Source organism: Sceloporus occidentalis, unplaced genomic scaffold, assembly GCF_023333645.1.
Source record: "Sceloporus occidentalis isolate IW3139 unplaced genomic scaffold, rSceOcc1.0.p SCAF_3, whole genome shotgun sequence".
NCBI lineage: Eukaryota > Metazoa > Chordata > Lepidosauria > Squamata > Phrynosomatidae > Sceloporus > Sceloporus occidentalis.
Genome location: NW_028316983.1, coordinates 43,883,230 through 43,906,017, shown reverse-complemented (window position 1 = coordinate 43,906,017; position 22,788 = coordinate 43,883,230). Strand labels below are relative to the sequence as shown.

General features: G+C 40.4%; 1 protein-coding gene across 12 annotated transcripts in view; it reads right to left on the bottom strand.

The window, feature by feature from the left end:
• Positions 1 to 22,788, bottom strand: part of PPFIA4 (PPFI scaffold protein A4) — a 186,797-nt gene that overhangs the window by 110,206 nt on the left and 53,803 nt on the right. For all 12 annotated transcript variants that reach the window (XR_016280398.1, XM_089514242.1, XM_089514244.1 and 9 more), the window contains exon 2: positions 9,031 to 9,905. Coding sequence is in view for 11 of the 12 variants with exons in the window: in XM_089514242.1 (XP_089370368.1) it covers positions 9,031 to 9,267 (237 nt within the window). In the remaining variant the exon portion in view is untranslated. The remainder of the gene's footprint in view (positions 1 to 9,030; positions 9,906 to 22,788) is intronic.

Sequence of the window (22,788 nt, the reverse complement as noted above, 5' to 3'; positions counted from 1 at the left end):
GCAGAGGAATTGAAGCAGGAGCAGATAGTAAATCCGCATAGCCCCTTAATCCAAGCGGCTGCAGAGCCCAAGAGGCGTAACCCTCCCTTAGTTGACCTGGCATGCTCTCTGCCCAGCTGTTCAGCATAGCGGATTGCAGACACCAGAGCTGGGGCACTCAGTCCAAGAGGTGGGTATGGAGCACGAGAGACCACAAAGAAGAGTGTATGTAAAAATTACCCACAGCATAGCTCCACTTATTGGCCAAGACACCATTTGACCAGCTTGCAATTTATTAGATGAGTAGACCTGGCTGACCCAGCTGGGGAACTGCCAGAGGGCAAAACGTCATGCAGCTCAGAGAGAAAGCAGCAAGACCAGAATGTATCAGGGCCAGGAAGGGCTCGTACTAGGCTTGTAAGCAGTCTATCTGAGTGTTTGGCTCTCTCAGCCATGCCAAAACCTTGCATACTTCTGTTGTTGCTCAACTGAACATGAAGTACTCTGAGGTTGTTAGGACCATAAAATAGGATATATTTCTGGATTAGTTTTTTTCCTTCAAAGAATACAAACACTTCACTCTCACTAAGAGTCAGCTACTTAACTGTCACTTTCTTGGTCAAGCTCTGAAAACAAGCTTTAGGCCTAGTTTTGAATTCACAGCTGACCTGTTAAATTATTTCCTTAGAACATGACTTCCAGGGTTATTCCAAATCCTGGGCTCATTACTTTTCGGAGTAGAGTTGCCAGAGTGAAAACTGAAGATTGTTCCTATGCTTTTAATGTTTGTACAGAAGAGGGGATTTCCGCCAGTGTGTTACCTAATTGCATAACAAGCAACATCAGCTGAAATTCCCTCTTTTGCACAACCATTAAAGTTATAGGAAGACTCTCCAGTTTTCTGTCTGGCAACCTGTATGTGTAACTCAGAGCCTTGGTGTTACTGCTAGCAAGACCCACTGGGTTTACATGGCCACTACACCACAATATTCACTCTGTTTTCTCTTGCTCTCCAAGATTCCTAAGATGCTTAAATACTCTAGTGATATCTGCCATACTTCCATAAGAAACACACTAGGCAGACCAGGAATTTTCTGTTTCACCTAGCAGTAGCTATCTAAAGCCTCACACAGAGGTCTTCTCTAACCTATTGAAGACACCAAACATTGAATCTTATGCATGGAAGCCATGTACTATAACCAATGACCAATTATTGGCCAACATATATCCCTGACTTAAGTCCAGAGTTCTTCTGGCTCCTGGTCACCAGGGTACTATAAGAGGTGTGAAAGCACTTAGGCTTCACACAGCCCTTAGGATGAATACAGATGGATTTTCCATAAGCTATTTACTAAGAGATATACAGCCCAGTAATATATAGATAGAGCAAGCATTTAGTTATGTGCAAAAAAGACCAGTAAACCTTTTGTCTGGTATGTAATATTACTAACATCTCCAATTTTTCTCCTGTTTGGTATATAACTTCTTGCCTGATAAAGAAGCCAGTGGACCTTCGAAAGCCTGCAACAAGTATATTGTGTATTTAGGCTGGCCAATAAAGGTATCACTGGTGTTTTGTTTTGTTTTGTTTTTTGCTTCAATTTACTAAATGGCCAACACAGCTACCCCAGCATTTTTTCAATGACCAATTAGCTATGGGGAGGGGGGAGTACTGTACAATACACACACACACAAAGCAGAAGATTTATTGATCTTTTTTGCACATAACTAAATGCTTGCTCTATCTACTTAGAACTGGGCAGAATATCTTTTAATAAATGGCTTATGGGAAATCAATCGGTCATCATCCTAAGGCCTGTGTGAAGCCCAAGTGCTTTCACACCTCTTATAGTACCCTGGTGACCAGGAGCCACAAGAACTCTGGACTGAAGCCAGGGATACTGTCAGGCAGGAATGTAAAAATACACTATCTGCAGACAAAAAGAAAGAGAAGCCTCAATGGATGACAGATAAAACTCTTCAAGCAGTTAGAGCAGATGAGAAGCAAAAGTAAATGGGCACAAAAATAGGATCATAACCCTAAATGCAACTGTTCAGTTACTTTTGCACAAGGACAGAGAGAACAGCTATCATAATCAATGCAGAGAAAAAGATGACAACAACAGAAAGGAAGATGAAGAGACCTCTTCCACAAGATCTGATAAATCAATGTGATATTTAAACCAGGAGTGGGCATGTTCTACAACCAGCAGAAGAATATGGGACGTGACCAAGTATGGAAACAATATACTGAAAAACTATATAAAAAAGGGTGACAGATCTATTCAAGGAAGGACTACTTGAAGAGGAACCTATAATTTTAGAGACTGAAGTGGAAGCTGCACTCAGCCCACTTGGAAAAATAAATTACCCGGAGAAGATGGCATAACGACAGAGTTGCATCAAGCTACAGAGACAGGATTTTTCTAACTAACATCTGTCAACAAACATGGAAAACAAAAGAATAGCTCACAGACTGAAAATGTTCAATAGACATTCCAATCCCAGGGATTGTGATAACTACTGTACCATTGCATTAATCTCCTATGCAAGTAACGTGATGCTCAAAATTCTACAACCAAAGATTTTTACTATATATGGAGTGAGAAATGTGTAAAAGCAAAGACTTGGAATGATTATAGAAGAAAGTGCAAAAGCAAGTTTACAGTGGAACATTAAAAAAAACAAAAATAATGACCACTAATGACTCACACAACTTTAAAGCAGACAATGAAGACATTGAAATAGTTCATATTTTCCATGCCTTGGCTCAGTCATTAATCAGAATACAGATTGCAGTCAAGAAATCAAAAGAAGAGTAGGACCTGGAAGGGCAGTTATGAAGGAACAAGACAAGTTCCAGAAGCTTCAAAAATATATCACTGAATAATAAAGTTGCTTCATTTATTTATCAGAATGGAGACTACAGTGAAAAAATCAGAAAACTGGGACTTGGCAAGACTATGAAAGAACTAGACAAAATCCTGATGTGTAAAAAAGGAACACTAAAGTTAGGATTGTCCATGCCATCATATTTCCAATCTCTATTTATGGTTGGGGAAACAAGACACAGAAGAAATTGATAGGAAGAAGATCAACTCATTTGAAATGTGGTACTGGAAAAGAATTCTACGGATATTGTGGAATGCTAAAAAGACCTACAAATGTGTCCTAGAATAAAGCAGGTCTGAAATTTCCCTAGATGCAAAGATGACTAAACTGAGACTGTCATACTTTGGCCAGATCATGAAAAGGCAGAGCTCATTAGAAAAGACAATAATGGTAAGGTAGAAGGCAATAGGAAAGGAGGAAAACTACATTTGCAGGTGGATAGACTCAGTAAAGAAACTGCAAGATCTGAGCAGGGCTGTGACTTGACAGCAGTTAACAACAATAAGGAAATCACACACATTATTACAGTTGCCTTGATAAGCTACACAATGTTTTAAATATCGGCAGTATAGAGGGAGTACCATAAAACCAAAAAAGGGCTCTATATCCATTAACAGCCAGGATTGTACCTGTTTGGGAGGAATCAAATGGAAAAGTACATAATAAAGCAATTTGTTGTTGTTGTTGTTGTCGTTGTTGTTAGCTGCCCTCAAGTCAGCCTCAACCCATGGCGACCCTGTGGATAAGAAAGCTCCAAGACTCCCTGTCCTCCACCTCTCTGCTCAGGACTTGCAGGCTCATCCCTGTGTCCTTCCTAATAGAGTCTATCCACATAGCATGCAGTCTTCGTCTTTTCTTGCTGCTCTCCATCTTTCCTAGCATCATTGTCTTTTCTAATAATTTATTTTTCCTCATGAAGTGGCCAAAATACAAAATCCTCACTTTAGTCATCTTGGCATCCAGAGAGAGTTTAGACTTGATCTGTTTGTTGGTTTTCTTGGCTGTTCATGATAATTATTAGTACTCTTTTCCAACACTACATTTCAAATGAATTGATTTTCTTAATATCAATTTTTTTCACTGTCTAGATCTCGCATCTGTATACGGTGACAGGAAAAACTATGGCTTGGATGACCCTCTCTTTAGGATTCAGTGTTATTTCTTTACATTTTATGATCTTGTCCAGTTCTTTCATAGAAGACCTCCCAAATCCTAGGCGCGTTACAGACGGCCCAGAAGGGGCTGTCTCGCACTGCCGCCGGTTGCAGCGTCCGGGAACCGCAGCAGCCAAACGGCGCGGTTCCTGGACGCTGCCAAGAAGGAGCGTGAAAATCGCACTCCTTCTTGCTCCCCGGAAGAGACGCCGTGAGGCGCTAGTCGCACACTCGTGGCGTCATTTCCAGGGTGCAACGTGCGAACGCAGAGCGTCCGTTACGTCAAGATGGCAGCGGCAGTGTGGAATGGCCGCCGCCATTTGTTACAGACTCAGTCCGTGCTAGGGTTAGGGGCATCTGGAAGAGACGCCCCTTTCTAACGGGCCCTAGTTTTCTTCTGATTTCTTGACTGCAGTCTCAGTTCTGATCAATATTTGACCAAGGTATGGGAACGCTTTAACTTTTTCAATTTTCTCATTTTCTAGGGTGAATTCTTGTAGATCTTGTGTGGTCATTATTATTTTTTTTTTTTTTTGGGGGGGGTATATTCAGCATTAGTCAACCTAAAGCAAGTCTTATGCCACTACAAATGAACAATGGAAATTCCAACAAATTGTGAGGAGAGATGGAAAGACAACAAAAATAGACTGAAATTTTACTTTGAAGTCTTCCCTTGATTCTACTACCACCTTCAGGCACTCCATACAAATGTACTAAAAGGTTATATTTGGCACCAGCTCTGGGATCATCCCTAGATTCTAGCACCATCTGCAGGCACTACCAATCCATAACAATGTACCAGAATCTTCGGTATAGGTAACTTTCATGAGAATAACAGGTCTAATATATGTGCTTATGTTCCAGTATATTTTAAATGCTACTCACACATTTACTACAACAAAGAAAATGTTATCTTTTGGATCTGTATGCTAAGTATGGACTTAAATGAGGATGAACAACAACCATAGTGGGGCCAGGGCCACTTTTTGGTCGAGCCAAATACTTGAGGGTTAAATTTTAGTTTTTTGTTTGCTTGCTTTTTAAAAAAGCTTTTTTGTTGGAGGCATCACTGGGACAGATCTAACAGCAGCAGAAATACTCATTTTTAACTTTTAAAACTTTCATTACATTTCTGACATTAATAAATCAAGTACTCTCAAATGCCTAACCACTAAGTTATATTTATTCCATTAATTCATTAAATTCACTATTTCTTAATATTTTTAAATTCCCCAAACCTACTTATATGTAATTAATACAATAAAATTTACTAGTATTAAAAGGGTAAAATAACCATAACTGTGTAAAACTCATCTTTATTGTAAAAGTAAATTAAAAATTAAAATTATTTAATTAATATGATTTTAATTAATATACTAGAAAATTGAAATACTGTATGATATTGATCAGCTCTTTTACTATAATGAATTTTCCCACTGATTAAGAGCACACTTAGCAATTTGCTGCTGACCTCCAGCAGCAAACTGTGACCGCATTTTTAAAAAAACATTGAGGCGCATCTGGCACCTGGATCTGTATTTCATGCTAAACCAAGTCTCTTCAGCTATACCAACATTTTTTCCTGTTTGTTCATGTTCCTATGCTAGCTGCATTCCATCCCATCACTCACTGCAAGATCTGCAATCTCAGCACTTTCTTTTTAAAGAAAACTGCATACCGGGAGACATTTAATATTAAGAATAAAAGGAGAAACAGTTATGTTAATTGAATGCAGGCTTTCTTCTAGTAGAAGTTAATAGGTAGATGGCTTGGTTTCCAGGATATAAGTCATATATCTTTTCATAAGTGTAAATATCCCTGACATATAATGCTATTCTTCTTTCCTTACTGTTCAGTCTATTTTTCTGAAATAAGATATACCACTCTATTGCTACATTCTAATCATGAGACTCATTCCAGTAGGTTTCAGTTATGCCTATTATATCATACTTGTTTTGCTGTGTTATTTCGCATGTTCTGTGCATTAGTATGCTGACGACACCCAAATATACATCTCCATGTCTTGGTCATCAGCAATGATGACAGATGGCATTTCTCCCCTCAATCGATGTCTTGCAGCAGTAATGGACTGGATGAGGGAAAACAAGCTCAAGCTGAATCCAGACAAACCAGAAGTACTTACGGTAGGGGCCCCCAAACCAGGTATCGGGCAGCAACCTCCAGTCCTAGAGGGGTTCACACTCCCCTCAAAGGACTGTGTTCACAGCTAAGTGGTGCTTTTCGACTCTTCGCTTCAGATGAAAAATCAGGTGAATGCAACGGTCAAAAGTGCCTGTTATCAGCTCCGGCTGATACGTCAGCTGCACCCTTCCCTGGAACAGGGTGACCTAGAAACTGTAGTACATGCACTGGTAACCTCAAGACTTGACTTTTGCAATGCGCTCTACATGGGGCTACCCTTGTGCCTAGTCCAGAAACTTCAACTGGTACAGAATATGGCAGCCAGATTGATTACAAGAACAACTAGGAGTGACCATATTACACCTATATTGAAATCACTCTACTGGCTGCCTATTCGTTTCCTGGCACAGTACAAGGTGTTGGTCATTACCTTTAAAGCCCTCCATGGCTTGGGCCCAACCTATTTAAGGGATCACCTCCTTCTGTACAACTCCCCCCCCCCCCGTACTCTCAGATCCTCTGGGAGGAATTTGTTGCAGTCCACAGAGACCAGATTGATGGCAACCTCCCAGAGGACTTTTTCCTCGATTGCTCCCACTTTATGGAATGGCCTGCCGGACGAGATCTGTCAAATTGCCAACCTAGAGAGCTTCAAGAAAGCTGTCAAGACGGATCACTTCTGGCAGGCCTTCCCGGAATAGAACCTGGGCATGTAATTCTCCCCCCACAGACATATATAAGCGAAGACTCAATCCACCGTTATTTTATTATCGTATGTTTTTAGATTTTATCATTTGTAATTTTAATGCACAGAATTGTTTAATCCTTTTTTAAGGGGGGGAATTGTATATATTGTATTTTTTTAAAGGTTGTACACCGCTTTGATTGTGGTAACAAAAAGCGGGACATAAATTAAAGTTTTATTTATTAGTATTTATTAGTATGGAGACATCTAAGATCATGGGCCATTCTCCCTTGCTGTGAGGTGCAATACATCCCTTGCCAAAAATCCATCATCTTGAAACTTGACACCATGGTTCAAGAAGCACCATCTTATTTAGCATGTTTTGTGCATTTTTCCCTAGGAAGACAGCACACCTCTAGAGACACTTCGTCAGGCCTGCAAACTACTGTTTCTGTTCCCCTCAGCAGAGAGTCCCCTACTACCACCACACACTTCCACAAAAGTTTGGTAGAAGTCATTCCATGTGCTCAACTTTCCAAGGTCTCATGTCAGGGACATTCTTTGAGGACTGCCACTGCCACTCTTCATACTGATGAGGGAGGAAGCTTCAAGAGTCAAGAGTCCATTCTATGTGTCACCTTCCTCCAAATGTCTACATCCTGTTTATGGGAAATGACCTCCTCTTGAAAGACATCCCCTGTGCATTCCTCAACCAGGACCATCTGTTCTGCTCTGTCCAAAAAAAAACCCCAACCTCACGCTCCTTAATATACTGAAGAGTGGATAAATGGCCTCAAGTTACTGAATCTTTTGTACCAAAAGGGCAACCAACCTGCACTTGCTACAGATGAAGCAACCCAAATCCTTCAACATACAGTGTTGAAGATGAGTGCAGCAGTTCCCTCATAGTCTGTATTCAGTAGTCTTAAGTAGGCACTAAAACATAACTCTGGGCCTCCCCCGCACAACCCTGTGCAAAACACCCCTGTTGGCCTCACCTGTTTGCAAGAATTGGGTCTGAAGTTACTGAGAGAGCTAGTGGCTGCTATCTTCTTCCTCAAGCAAGTCTTGGACTTATTCCCTCTCAGCAGAAGCTATGCCTTCCTGAGGCCATGGGCTCAGGAAGGGGACCTGGAACTACACAGTATAGCACAACAGAATGTTAATGAGCACATAATCATGCCTTCACTCAGCTCACACTATCATCAGCCTTAGGTCAGCAGACTCAAGAGACTTCCAATGAGTACACAAGCAAACAAGCCTTCTCCCAGAGCACTCAAATCAAACAGCCATACCTCTCACAGTTCTGACCCTACAGACTCTCCAAAAGACACTCTCTGGGGCTGGGGAGGTTTAGCCCAACACACTCAAGTTGTCTTTTCCACCACACCCATGGAAAACAGCCCTGTTGGCCTTCAGGGCCATATTTCTTAGTAAGGGAAAGGATATGATACTTCCGATCCGTGTACATTTAGCACAGGCAACATTCAACCTCCAGGCTTTAAGAGTGAAGAGTATTATGCAATAACACACAAAGTAGTGTTTTCACAGTATTCCTCTAACAATTAAACAGTATTCCTCTAACAATTAAAATTCTTGTTTTCATCTACAGTGACAGTATTTCAAGATATCTCAATGTATTAAAAAGCTCACAATTTCTGGTGGGTTTTTTAAATCTTTTTTTAAAATCTTATGCCATTATCCAGGGTAATGGAACTCAGTGCTTTAATAGATAATATTTGTAATATGACATTATCAGAACAAGACCATTTAAAGTCTGGACATTTTAAAAATGGCAAAGTCTTATTCAAAACCTTACTTCTAAAGGAATGGCAAAACTCTTCCCATTACCCATGATTAGGGCTGCAATCTGGAACATGCTTACCAAGAGGTTTCACTGAAGTCAGTGGGGCTTATTTGCTACTTCAGTCTTTACTTTTAGTAAGGTTGCAGTTATACTGCAAAAAGAATCAAGTTGTCCTTCATTACATTACAATCATAACGTAGCTTAATTATTCCTTTATTAATTGGAGGAAGGAATTAGAAGTAATTTGTTATTTGCTATTTCCCAGCTCTGTTTAGATATAAATTAGAATTTATATACAAAACTACATGCCAGGTGCCCTCATACTTTTCAACTGCCACAAACTCTTTGCCACAAACTCTTTATTTTCTTACCTGAGGTAGAGCAGAGTTCAGTTGTCTCTGTAACTGGTCTCGCTCATGCAAGGTCTCCTGTAGCCGGCCCTGAGTCACAGACAGAGTCTCACGTGTTTCCCGAAGTGTCTCTAGCAGCTTGTCTCTCTCATCAAGCATGTTCACCATCAGCTGTTCAAAGTTGGCATCAGAATCAGAGCCAGGCTGTGACCCCAAGGGGTCACTTTCACTGATTGTAGGCATTACCTCACACATCATGGCAAGACTTGGCAAATGCCCTGCGATACAGAAAGCTCAGAATTTGGCAGAAAATTCCTTCTCAAAATGTGTCTTAATGCTGTTGAAACAGCAAGTTAATGTCACATGGTTACTGTAACCCACTGCAGGATGTAGCAGCTGTTATATGCAGGCTGCATGGCAAGGTCCATAAACCTCCCATTTCATTTTGCAAACAAATTATGCTTACATGACACCTTAAAAAGTCTGAAAAGTCATTACAGCATTATTAATGTTGAATACATAAAGTAATTAAGGCCAGCAAGATCCCCAGAGTGAATTGCCAGTATGGTCCTGTGAGAGTCATTCCAAGAACCTTTGACAGATATTCTTCAGATCCCTTCAGTGATGGCCCCCTGCCATGGCATGGAGCTCTATGTTGTTCAGAAAAATATATTATTTTCTTTCATCACTAACATCAGTTCTGTCTTGAGAGATTTAAAGGTGTTAGAAAGGCTGTGAAACATTTTCCTTTTCTTAATAATGTTAATAAAAAGTCAGCTTGGCTGCATCAGCCAACAGCTTCTGAAGTTTCAAGTGGCGCTGGGCAAACTAGCCACTCTCCATACAAATTTGCGTGTTTGCCAAAGACTCTTCATCTTTCATTCTTTATCTAGCATCTGTAGAGAAAGAACATAGTACGGTACAAATTAGAACAGTGTTCATATAATCCTTCACAATTCTTCTTTCTTGAAACTTAAAAACACAGATTTCCCATCCCCTCAGTTAGATCATTCAGAAGGGGATGGGTGCTGGTAACAGCCAATTGTGCACAATAGGCTTTAAATAACTTTAGCTATTGCACTACCACTCTTCATTGAGATATGACATTTTGATCTATAGATTCTATGAACCAGTTCCTCATATTTTAAAACTTGAATCTTGTTTGGCTGCACATTTTCCATGTGTTCTCTCTGAGAATTAAGTGATATTTTGACTACCTTCATTCAAGCATACTATCATCATTCCATCACATTTTCACAGTGAAATATTAGTATATTTTGTTTCAATTATTTCTTTTTATTATTCTGAATTATTGGACTTCCTTCAATTTCAGATATTGTCTGCAGTTTAAAAAATGTAATGACGTTGGTTGATGGCAAAAAGAAAGAACAAACAATAACTTGGCACAATACAAGCCTCAACCCCCCAAAAAAATCAACTGAAAATTTTAAAACAAAGAAAATAAGAAAAATATATAATACCATTAGGAATAAACCAATCTTTTAAAAAAAATCAGAAATTTTAAATTCAATAATATGCTGTGGGCATAAACAGCAGCTAAAAAATGAAAATGAAAATGACCTAAGTAAAAGAGAAAAGCAAATGTTTTTAAAAAGCAGAAAGAACCAGCAGATTCCAAAGAGCAAAAGTAGGACAAAAGAGTAACATGAAAGAAAGGAGGAGGTAACAGAAGGAGCTATTGAATAAACATAAAAGCTTATACAAATAGGTCTTAGAAGCCATATAAATACATTTATTTAAATTAAATAAATAAATAAATAAATAAATAAAAGTATTTCTGATGACACTCAGCTCTACTACTCCTTGTCAGAACACTTTAGAATGTTCCAAAAGAGGCACTATTGAGGCCGCATTTGTGTGAGTCAATGGTCCAAAACACACTACAAAAATAATCCAGTTTGAGACCACTGTAACTGCCCTGGCTCAGTGATAGGGAATCCTGGGAATTTTGGTTTATTGTGGCACCAAACCTCTCTGACAGAGTAGGCTAGATATCTCACAAAACTATAGTTCCCAGAATTCCCTAGCATCAAGCCATGGCAGTTAAAGCAGTCTCAAACTGGATTATTTCTGCAGTGTGTTTTGGACCAATGAGACCATGAAAGTTCTAAAGTGTTCTATGGGAGCCAATAAACTGAAGCCAAATCTGAGCAAGACAGGGGATCTGAGGATTGCTGATCCTCATAACTGTGAATACAACATCAAGTTTCACTCATTCAGAATCATGAGATCCATCTTTGCCACTGGAGGCCAAAGTGGACTATATGTACCTTGAGTGCCTGGGCCCAATTGCAACTAGTGTACTAGCTACAGCAGGGGTAGGCAATCTTTTTGAGCCGGGGGCCGGGTTGCTGTCCCTCAGACAACTGGGGGGCCGAACCCAAAAAATAAATAATTAAATAATTTTTAAAAATAATAAATATATAAATAAACCAGGACAAATGTAGGACAAAATTTTCAAATGGAAGACACTTTTTAAAAAAAAATGGAGGACACGTGGAAAAATTTGCTGATTTTTTTAAAATGTTAATATAAATGCATGTTTCTGAGGCTTCTATAGGCAATTGCCCCCCAAAGGCCCCAGCGGCAATCGGCGGCAGGACCGGGCTGGGGCCGGTCCCAAGGCCTCGCCGGGCCACATCCGGCCCGCGGGCCGCAGGTTGCCTACCCCTGAGCTACAGCCTGTCCTAAACAAGAGGGGCAACCTACCTACCTACCTACAGTAGTTCATTGCACTGGAATTATACTGCAATGTACTCCATGTGATTTAATCATCCTTAACTAGCCACTTCAAGCATTGTGTTACAAGAGTCCAATGGAATGCTTTAACACCAAACATATCAGTCACCAACTGAGGATTCAATTGTTTGTTAAAGACTTAGTGCTCCATACCCATCTCCAAACATACACATCCATTAGCTGCAGGGAGAATGTAGCCATTAAACTGATGGAAATTACACTCAAGGGAAAATTTATCATGCTTTAACAATCATTCAGGCTGAAAGATTTCCACTGCTCATACAAGATATTTACTAAGCATTTCTGTGAACAGATTTTCAGTAGCACCTTGCCTGACATGAAGATACCAGATGTAACCAGCAGAAGAAAATACATACGCATACTCTGGGAAAATAGTCAGCAATTAATTAGTATGCAAATATTGTTTCAAAAACACTACTATAAATATTAAACAAACCCTGTTATTAAAAGAGGCTTCTCCTGGATTTAAAATGGCCCAGGAAGGCAAAAAACATAGCAAAATGTCCCAAAATGCATAGAGGGCATTTTGGCATCATCCTGGGACAAAATCCCCCCCCCTTTTTTTTTTAAGAAAAAAAGGGAAAAGGAAAGCTGTGACCCCTACAGGACTCTGTGGACCACAGAAAAGTGCCTGGGGGGCACATTCAGCTCATTGGCCACACTTTGCCCACCCAATCCTACACAGTTGAGCATTTTGTTAACACAGCAGCCAACCAGAAATCAATAGGAATCTCACCATCGGGAAGCAAATGCAACAAAACCCTCCATTCCATGTTTTCCAACGACTAATATATTGACCCATATTGCCTGTGATACTGGAGCTGATATTCAGGTATCCTAAATAATGTTGTGTTCTTAACTGCCCTTAAGTCAACTGCAACTCATGGGAACCCTATGGATGAGACATCTCCAAACACACTTGCCCTCCACTGCTCTGCTTAAGTTCTGCAAGTTCAGGCCTGTGACCTCCTTGATTGAGTCTACCCATCTGGCATGCAGTCTTCTTCTCCTTCTACCACCCTCTACCTTTCCTAGCATTATTGTCTTTTCTAGTGATTTATGTCTCCTTGTTATGTGGCCAAAGTGCAACAGCCTCAGCTGATCATCTTGGCTTCCAGGGAGAGATGAGGCTTGATCTGTTCAAGGGCTCTTTTTTTTTTTTTTTTTTGGGGGGGGGGGAAGAAAGGGGCTTTTTGTCTGTCCACAGTATCTTCAGCATTTTTTCCAGCACCACATCTCAAATACATTGATTTTTTTTCTATCTGCTTTCTTCACTGTCCAGCTCTCACATGGTGATGGAGAATACAATGGCTTGGACAATTCTAACTTTAGTGCTCAGTTGTATATCTTTGCACTTTAGGATCTTATCTAATTCTTTCATAACTGCCTTACCCATCCCTAATCATCATCTTATTTCTTGACCACAGTCTCCATTCTAATAAATGTTTTGTCAAAAGAATGGGAAATTTTTGACTATTTTGATTTCACATCCTCTAGGCTGAATTTATGTAGATCCTCCATAGTTTTTATGTTCAGCAGTAAAGCCTGCCTTTGCACTTTATTCTCTGACCTTCCTTTGTCATTATTCCAAGTCTGTGATATTTTCCACTAGTAATTGTCAGCTAGTACAGTGGGCCCTTAGTATTCGTGGGGCATCTGTTCCAGACCTCCCCGCGGATACCAAAATCCATGGATGTTCAAGTCCCTTAGAACTCAATGGTGGTGCAGCCATGTGGCCGTGCCACCACTGAGGACAATGGCACTTTGCCCCCACTCCCTCTCCAATGCCAGCCTCGCCATTCTCACTGCAAAATGCAGCAGGGAGTTACCTCTTCTTCCTCCTCTTCCCTGCCTCCTCCTCCTCTTCTCCTCCTCCTCTTCTTCCCCCGTTGCTGCTGTCACAGCTCTTCCTCCTCCTCATCCCTCCTTCCTCATCTTCTTCCTCCTCTTCTTCTCCTTCCCCATTGCCGCAGCTGCGTCTCTTCCTCTTCTGCCTCCTCCTCTTCCTCTTCCCCCTCCATCATGCTGCCACTGCTCGACCTCCTTTTCTTCTACCTCCTCTTCCTCCTCTCTGCTGTTCCTCCTCCTATTCCTTCCTCCTATGTCTCTTCCTCTTCTCCACATCCTCCACTTTCTCCTCCTCCTCTTACCTCCTTCTGTTGCCCTGTCCTCCTTTTCTTCCTCCTTCTCCTCTTCTCCACTCTTCCTCATTCTCCTTCTCCTTCTTCCTCTGCCAAAGTCATATGCTCTGCATATGGCCTCCTCTGCCATCCACATATGCTCAAATCCGCGGATGGCAAGTCCGCAGATACTAATAATAATATTTGGACAAGGCAAACTCCCAGCACAGTCTGGGTAAAAATCACCCAGCTACAGCCAAATACAATGTACACAACAGAGTATTAAAAAACCAGCTATTGATATTGTCAGTGCACTGACCACTTTTCACAAGTAAAAGAAACAATCACAGACTCATCCAAAGTTCTGGAGGCTTTCATCTACAACTGTAATATGTACAATATAATACAACATGCATTGTTGTATAATACACACTCCTCTCTAACTTTCAGTCAGCTTCAAAGTCTGCCTCACAACTACAAACTAATCCACAGTAGCTCACAACAATAACACTGCTGCTCCAACCGTCATTCACAGCCAACAAGCAGCAGCTGAACCTTCCAACTACCAACTCTCAACTGTCAACAGTCAACTGTCAATCAAAATATTTTTCTGTTGGCATGGCCAGTCATCAAACATGGGGGAAGCATAGCTGAAGAGCTCACCTCAACCCTAATTATTAATTATAAATAAAAGCAAGAATTTCAGCTTAAAAATCAACAATGCAGTAGGCACTTATGTCTACATTAAAAATGGCAACTGATCAACTTAATACAAATTTTTGCACACCTGTAAAAGAAGGAAAACCACAACTAGAAGAGAGAGGCCTGATAACTACCAACATGACGTGTGGCTCTAATAAGGCAAGTAGAATGGGGAACCCTGGATCTCCTATTGTCTCCGACCTTCCCTTTCCAGAATTACTGGAAAAGTTATGTCTAAATTTGTTCAGAGATCTTCACTTGCTTTATAGCCATTTAGTTTGAAATTCTCTGAGATTTCAAATAAAATCCAAGATATAGAGGAAAAAGCAAACGCTGCCTTCCAACAAGGATCTCATGAAAAGAGAATCTGCACCTTAGAAGAAGCAAATTGTCAGCTGCAAAATAAGCTGAAGGATTTGGAAAATCAAGAATGGGTAAACCTTTGTCTGAAGGGTATTCCAGAATCAGTGACTCCCTCCTCTCTGCAAGATTCAATACTTGTATGGATGAATAAAATAAATCTTGAGCTAAATCTATTGCCATCAGACAGAATGCATGCATCACTCCCTAAAGCCGCAGCGGCCGGCTAACAAGGCCCCCAGGGATATTATCATGCGATTTGCAAGATTTCCTAAGAAAACTTTAGTTTTGAGCAATCTGTCCAGAGTTGCAGATGTTAATTATGAGGGGTATAAAGTAACAGTGTGCCAAGATGTTTCAATGGAGACACTAAGAAAAAGACAATCCCTCAAGCCTTTTACAGCTATTTTGCTCTCCAAGGGAATAAAATACAGAAGCCCAAACGATGCAAATTTTTGAGACATTTGGCATCACAATACCCACAGATCTTGAAAGAAATATCTGCTCAATTAGACCTAATGAGACCCCAGAAGGCGATAGCAATTAAGGAACACAATGGCAGACAGTGCAGAAAAGAAAAACAAAAGAAGTTCAATCAACCCTCCAGCTTCAGTGTAGGCACCCTGCAAACCCTCAGGAATACATGGTGATGATCCTCAGTACTTTGAAAAACTTTGCTGGCTGTGGAACAAGCCTAGCAGCACCCCCACAGGTGCCATCTTGAGGCTTGTGTTCCTGCATCACCAACTGTCACCTTTGTCCACAATTTTGGGTGCTGAACTTCAAAAACTTAATGACAGTGATTCGTTCTAGAGAGGTAGCTATCCACATGGGGACACCAAGTGGGCAATTTGGTATATCTACTTCTTCACAGCTAATAACTGATGGCTTCAGCTGGGCCTAAACTATTCTTTTTTCTATCTACACAGCTATTAAATTACCTGGCATACTACAGTGGAAACTCGCCTTACCTGGGGATCCATTCTGGACCCCCCCCCCTTTAAGGCGAATTCCGCCTATGCTCGAGCCCCATTCATTTGAATGGTGCTCCTGCACGCGGCGGCACAGCACTACCCGCCCACCCCTTGCACCCTGCACGCTCCCCGCAGCTTGAGCACATACGCTCAAGTGCGCATATAGCGCCTCCACGTATAACGCAGGCACACTGTACAAGCCTGTACAAAGCTATATTAAAATTTGATATTCCTTGCTTCTTAGCAAACTGTTATAAACAAAATTAATTGCTGGATGGGCCAAAAACATAGGAAATAATATCTTACAACGAAAATATATTTTTTGCCCCTATCCCTCCAGAGATCAAAAAGTTTGACTCTGATCGGGAGAACAGGAGACGCCTGTCTTCCACTCCTCTTGGTCATGATACTGTTCTTAGTTCACTGTTAGTAGCTAACCATATTGTTATGTTATTGAATGCTTATTTACATCCCAAGACTATTCTTAAAATCTTTAGGGAAAAACCTGTAAGATATCCAAATGTGGCAAAATTGAACTTTTTAGATCCTCAAATTGTAACTCTCAAATTGGAAATTTCTCTTTACAATGCAGTATAGTATTACATGGCATCCCTGAGAGTCATTTCCTATAATGTTAAGGGCTTAGGCTCAGCAAAAAGGGAGGGAGGGAGGGAGGGAGAGAAAATACTAAAACAAATCAAACAACAACACCCAAATTTCTTATTCCTTCAAGAAACACACCATAAAGGTTCTGATCCCATCCTCCCAAAAAAATTGTTTGGAAACCAGTATGTAGTGGGGGGCACAGGAAAAGCCAAAGGGATAATTATTCTCCTGGACAAATCATGCCCTTTCGTGGTAAACAATGAATTTAGAGATGATGCTGGGCGCTACCTAATACTGATGGGGGAAATTTTTTGGCCAATCCTACACTCTAAGCATCTTCTATTCACCCAATACAGGTCAGCACCAATTTATGTCAGTTTTTCTACATTATCTAAGTGAAGTGGCTGTTGGTGCCATAGCGTTGGGAGGGCATTCTAATGAAGTTATGCATTCCTATCTTGATAAATCAAAACTTCCTAAACATATAGGCCCAACCCCGTTGATGCAGATAATTAAAGATGCAGAACTACTTGATCCATGGAAATCTCTACACCCCACAGAGAAAGACTTCACCTTCTACTCACCAGTCCATAAGACATATTCTAGAACTGATCACTTTTTATCTCCAACTCCCTATTAAGCAAAACTTTAAATTCCACAATCAATCCAATCTTATAGTCAGACCATTCATTTATAATACTAGAGTGGGCACCAGAAGGACTTTCCCAGACTTCAAAGTCTTGGTGGTTTAGCCTATGTATGACCCTTTAAAAAAGACCATAGAAAAAGCAATAGAAACTTTTTATCTAGAACATAGATCTGAAAGCACCTCTGAAGTGCTACTGTGGGACACACTGAAAGCAGTGCTCAGAGGTCTGTTTATACAGGAGAGCTCCAAACAAAAGAAAATTAAATAAAATAAATGCCAGGAATTGATTAAAGAAATTGAATTCTTGTCAAACTCCCACAAGAAGACTCAAAACTAAGAATAAAAGCTTTATTAGGGGGAAAAAGGCTAAAATTGAAGAAGCAGCCATGATACTTAGAGAACACGAGAGTGGTTTAGCAACTGGTGTATTATGACAGCTGTTTCTCTTATTCTGTACTGTCATGCTGTCCCCTTACACTTCTTTCAGCCATTTGTCCCATCCATCTGTTCCTTCCGATTTCAGGCATGGTTTCAAAATTTTCTGGACATGGAATAGTTGGGGTGGGGTAACACCAAGCCTGCATATCACCTTCAGAAACAGACACTTTCCATCTCAGCATCGTAATTAAGGTTGCATTTAGCTATAGTAAACAGTTACTTATTCCATTACAGAGTGTTGACATTTTCAAATACATGCAAGAAGATAGATAAAATTTTCCTTTTTTAGCAAAAAATGGATCCCTGAAATATGGTTAGGTTTCACAGAAGCTTAGAAAAATCACCATGTATAGCCTTTCATAATCTATGCAGTCAAAGGCTTTACTATAGTCTATAATCAAAGCTATAAAACACATGCTGATTTTTATCTGAAATTTCTTAATGTGCTCCATTATTCAGTGTATGTTTGCAATGTGATCTCAATTGCCTCTTCCTTTCCTGAACCCCATCTGTACCTCCGGGATTTCTCTCTCCACATATGATTAGAGTCTGTGCTGCAAAACTTTGAGCATAATTTTGCTTGCATGAGAAATTAATGCTATGATCCTATAGTTGCTGTAGAATAAAGCTGAAGAAACAATAAAACCAGTCATCATAACAAAATATGAAATGAACAATATCTCAGCAGAGTTTACTGAAACAGATTTTCACGACTGAGCATAATCAACCGGGAAACAGAAGAACTATGGACAAAAGCCAAGGACATAATCAAAGAATAATACAGAAATACACTATCGGTGGTCAAAAAGAAAAGGAAGGAACAATGGATAACAGATAAAACACTCCAAGCAGTAAAGGAAATAGGCAAAAGAAAAGAGATATAGGAATATAACCAAAACCATGCATGCAAGGATGTGTGTAAAGATAAAAAGAGCTACTATAATAATCACTACAGAGAAATAAAAGACACTAACAAAAAAAGAACGAGAGACCTTTTTCACAAGATCTGGGAACTCAAAGGGAAATTCAGATCATGGGCTGGGATGCTCTATGACCAGAACAACATACTACAAGATCAAGAAGAAATAAAAAGACAATGGATGCAATACACAGTAGTTATGTAGTTATAAAGTAAAAAATAAGAAATAAAGATAAATGGTTTAAATGATTTAAACAACAATAGAACAACTTAAGTTTTGAAAAGTAAAAGATAAGCATACTAACAATACTTCAACTAAGTCAAGAATTAAAGTACCTTCAGAGGGACGGTGGTCGGAAGAACGGTGTGTAATACAAAGACGTTGAGTAATACAAACACTTAAATTAAAAGAACGAAAGAATAAATGCCAAGGAATACAAGGAGCATAAGGAGAGAATCAACTCTAACATTAACTAAAATCCTGAATAATAGCCATCAACAATCCCAACTTTCACCAATTTATCGGACCCATTGGAGAAAATGAGAAGGGGTGGCGGTGGAATTATTTAGAAGCAAGATTCTAAACTTCCACTTTAACATAAATCCAAAGGATTCGTTTAATAATTAAATAATGTCAAATAAATGCTAGTGCCACACAAGTAACAGGATGTAAGAAAGTAGACATTGCTGCTCTATACAAATAAGATCAATGGCCTTAAAATTCTGTCACAGATGCTGGATAATAAACCATGAACAAAAACACAACATGAAAGTTCAGCTTTAAGCAGGGGTAAATGTTCCTCTTTCTGGAAATGAGAAGGGCTGCTGACACATTTGCATTTCCTTTTAAAACATTAAGGCAGATGTCAAACTTATGCAAGTGTCAATGTAGGACATTTCCGCTTATCTGTCTGGTTAGGGACTAGAACACTATCAGAAAGTGAAACTGGTTGAAAAGTGGAACCCAGGTTTCTTTTAGCTTGCATTTTGGTTGCTGAAAAATATAAATAACACACTATATATCACTTTTGAATGTGCAGAAAAGCTAAATACTGTAACACAATATATATATATATACACACACACACACACACACACACACACACACATATATACACACACTACAGTAAAATGAACTAAAGCTTATATTTAATGTCCTGCACAATAATACACTACAATAATAACATATGAAATGCACAGCCCACAATCTCAGAAGCACCATGAATGACTGAACACAAATTGAAGGAGCAATCTTAGAAGCAGTAAGGACTAAATACAGAAATACCAGAAGACTGAACGCAAAGGGAGAAAGAAAAGGCACCAAGCAGTGCTTTCTTTGAACTGTTAGGGAGCCTCACCTTGGATTGACTGCATGTTTGTTGTCACACTGCTTGCAAAGCAAGCTAAGAGGGAAAAAGGCAACAAGTCTCCATAGTTGGCTTGCCCCCTTTCCCCTCCTCTCTGCTCGCTTTGCAAACAGCATGCACATGCAAGCATTCCAAAATCAGCCTCCATAGGAAGAACTGGTGCAAGCCTACTTCTTCCACATTTGTAAATTGCTCAGCCATTAAACCCACTGGGTGACCTTTTGCAAGTCTCATGCTCTCAGCCTCAGAGGAAGGCAATGGCAAACCTCCTCTGAACAAATCTTGCAAAGAAAACTCCATCATAGTTCACCTTTGGGTCACCATAAGTCAGAAACGACTTCAAAATACACAACAACAAAAATAACAAAAATTGCACAGACAGCTTCCATTAATACAAGAAGAACTCCACTCTTTCCATAGGCAAGCTTAAGGACTGTGGGGACACAGATAGGCAAGTGGTCTCAAGCAAACCTCATAAGCAAGAAGAACTGATGGAACAGTGAACCCTTCATCAAATTAATGGAACTTGACTGTCATTTGCAAGTGTTGATTGAATGAGATACCGAAAATGAAGCATCAAAATGTGGGGGTTTCCTGTTTCAATAAGCAATTACCAGCATCACTATGGAAATTGTACAACCATGAAGTTACAGCAACACCCACTTTTTCAACACTGGAACACATAATTCTTCTTCTGCATTACTCAGATAATGACTACAAGTGGTAATTTATTCAGAGTCACTGGCACTAAGCATCACTGCTGAAATCTAGGCTATAGCACACTAAAGCCTTGTTGAGACAATTAATTATGCCATGCTACACATTGGCTGCAAATCTTAATACATTATGCCCCCTGCCTTAGCACCTGAATCATGGCAGGAAGTAATTTCACCCTCTGGAACATAGACAAGAACAGTATTCCTGAAAAGGAGGGTTCTGACCACTCATTTTATTTGGAAAATGAATAAAGTAGCATTTACCATTAGCTGTCCCTGTGCATCAATAGAACATATTGGTCTGCAGCAACTGCAATAATCAGCAACTACATGCTCCTTAACCTCAAATAATAACCTGTTTTACATGAACCCACAAAGTGCTGATCTTAGGTAAGCCTGAAAACCCAGCTGTTGTGAAGTCACAAACGCTTGTACATAGCACCTTTGACACTGAAATAGATAGGTAGCATTGGCGGGTTACAGACTGCCATTAGGGACGTCCCTGTTTGGAAAAGGGGCGTCTCTTCCAGACGCCCCTAACCCTATCACGGACAGAGTCCGTGACAAATGGCGGCAGCCATTCCACATGGCCGCTGCCATATTGACGTAGCAGACGCTGTGCATCCGCATGTCGTGCCCTGGAAGTGACGCCACGAGTGCGCGACTAGCGCCTTGTGGCGTCTCTTCTGGGGTCCAGGAAGGAGCGTGATTTCTGCTCTCCTTCCTCGGAGCATCCGGGAGCCGTGCGGTTTGGCCGCTGCGGCTCCCGGATGCTGCAAGTGGAGGTGGAGCCAGACCGCTGCAGTCCGGCAGTCAGTAACGTGCCATAAGCTTTTGTAGACTTTACTTCACCAGATGCATGGAGTGTCATGCTAGGAACAGACCTTTATAGCTATGCATGTGCTGGTTGTATGTGTGAATAGCAACAGGAATGCAAAGCTACCAACTTCTTTTTCTCTATTAGTCTCAAAGGTGCTACATAATCCCTTTGCATATTGATCCAGATTCACGGTGACACGTCGTGGTTACATTCCATTTGAACTACATGGGTCTGCCTTTGAAAACTGTTCAGAAACTTCAGCATGTCCAAAACACTGCAGCTAGAATGATGACAGGGCTGGTTGTAGGGGGCATAGAACGCCCTTGTTGGAACAACTTCAATGGCTGCTGGTTCATTTCCAGGCACAATCAAAGTGTTGGTCATGACCTATGAAGTCCTTACAGCTCCGGTCCAGACTATCTGAGAGACCACATCTCCCCATATGAACCAGCTAGAGCTCTGAGATCTTCCGGGGAAAGCTTTCTCTTTGTCCCATCACTGCATGCTCACTTGATGAGGACATGAAGGAGAGCCTTTTTGGTAGCTACTCCCTCCCTCTGGAATTCCCTTCCATGGGAGGCTGGGTTGGCCCCCTCCTTCCTTGTATTTTGCTTGCAAGCAAAAACATTTTTATTTAAGCAGGCTTTTTAACATATAATCAGAACAGGGTGGTTTTTTATATGGGGTTTGTGTTTTAGTTGTTTTTAACTTCTGCATGTTTTGTATTAATTTTATACTATTTTAACGAGACAATTTTAATGATTTTTTTTTAAAAAAAATATTGTGACATATTAATGTTTTTATCTTGTGGGCTGCCTTGGATCCCTTTTTTGAAGAAAAGCGGCATAGAAGTGAAATACATAAATAAATATAAATACCACCATTCTAAGGCAGTAAAATGTATTGAGTTGTAACCAGGTCCTTTTTTATGTGGATGGAAAAGCTTTGCTCACAGATTATGCCTCTGCCTGCTTTTAGAAGATTTCCTTCCCTCCTATGGCTCCCTCAATTCAGTCAAGTGCTTTGATTCTCTCTGCATTTAAAGAGAGCTCTGAGCCTGCTTTGGAAATAAGTGGGGAATCATACAGCTGGAAAGGACTGCAAGGGTTATCTAGTCCAACCCCTTGCCATGCAGGAATACACAATTAAAGCACTCCTCAGAATCTAACCTCTTGGAAGTTGAAGGCTTTCACGTCCAGAATCCATAGTTTTTTGTGGGGTTTTCAGGCTATGTGGACGTATTCTGGAAAAGTTTATTCCTGATGTTTCACCAGCAAGATGCCAGCCAGAGATGCTGGCAAAACATCAGGAATAAACTCTTCCAGAA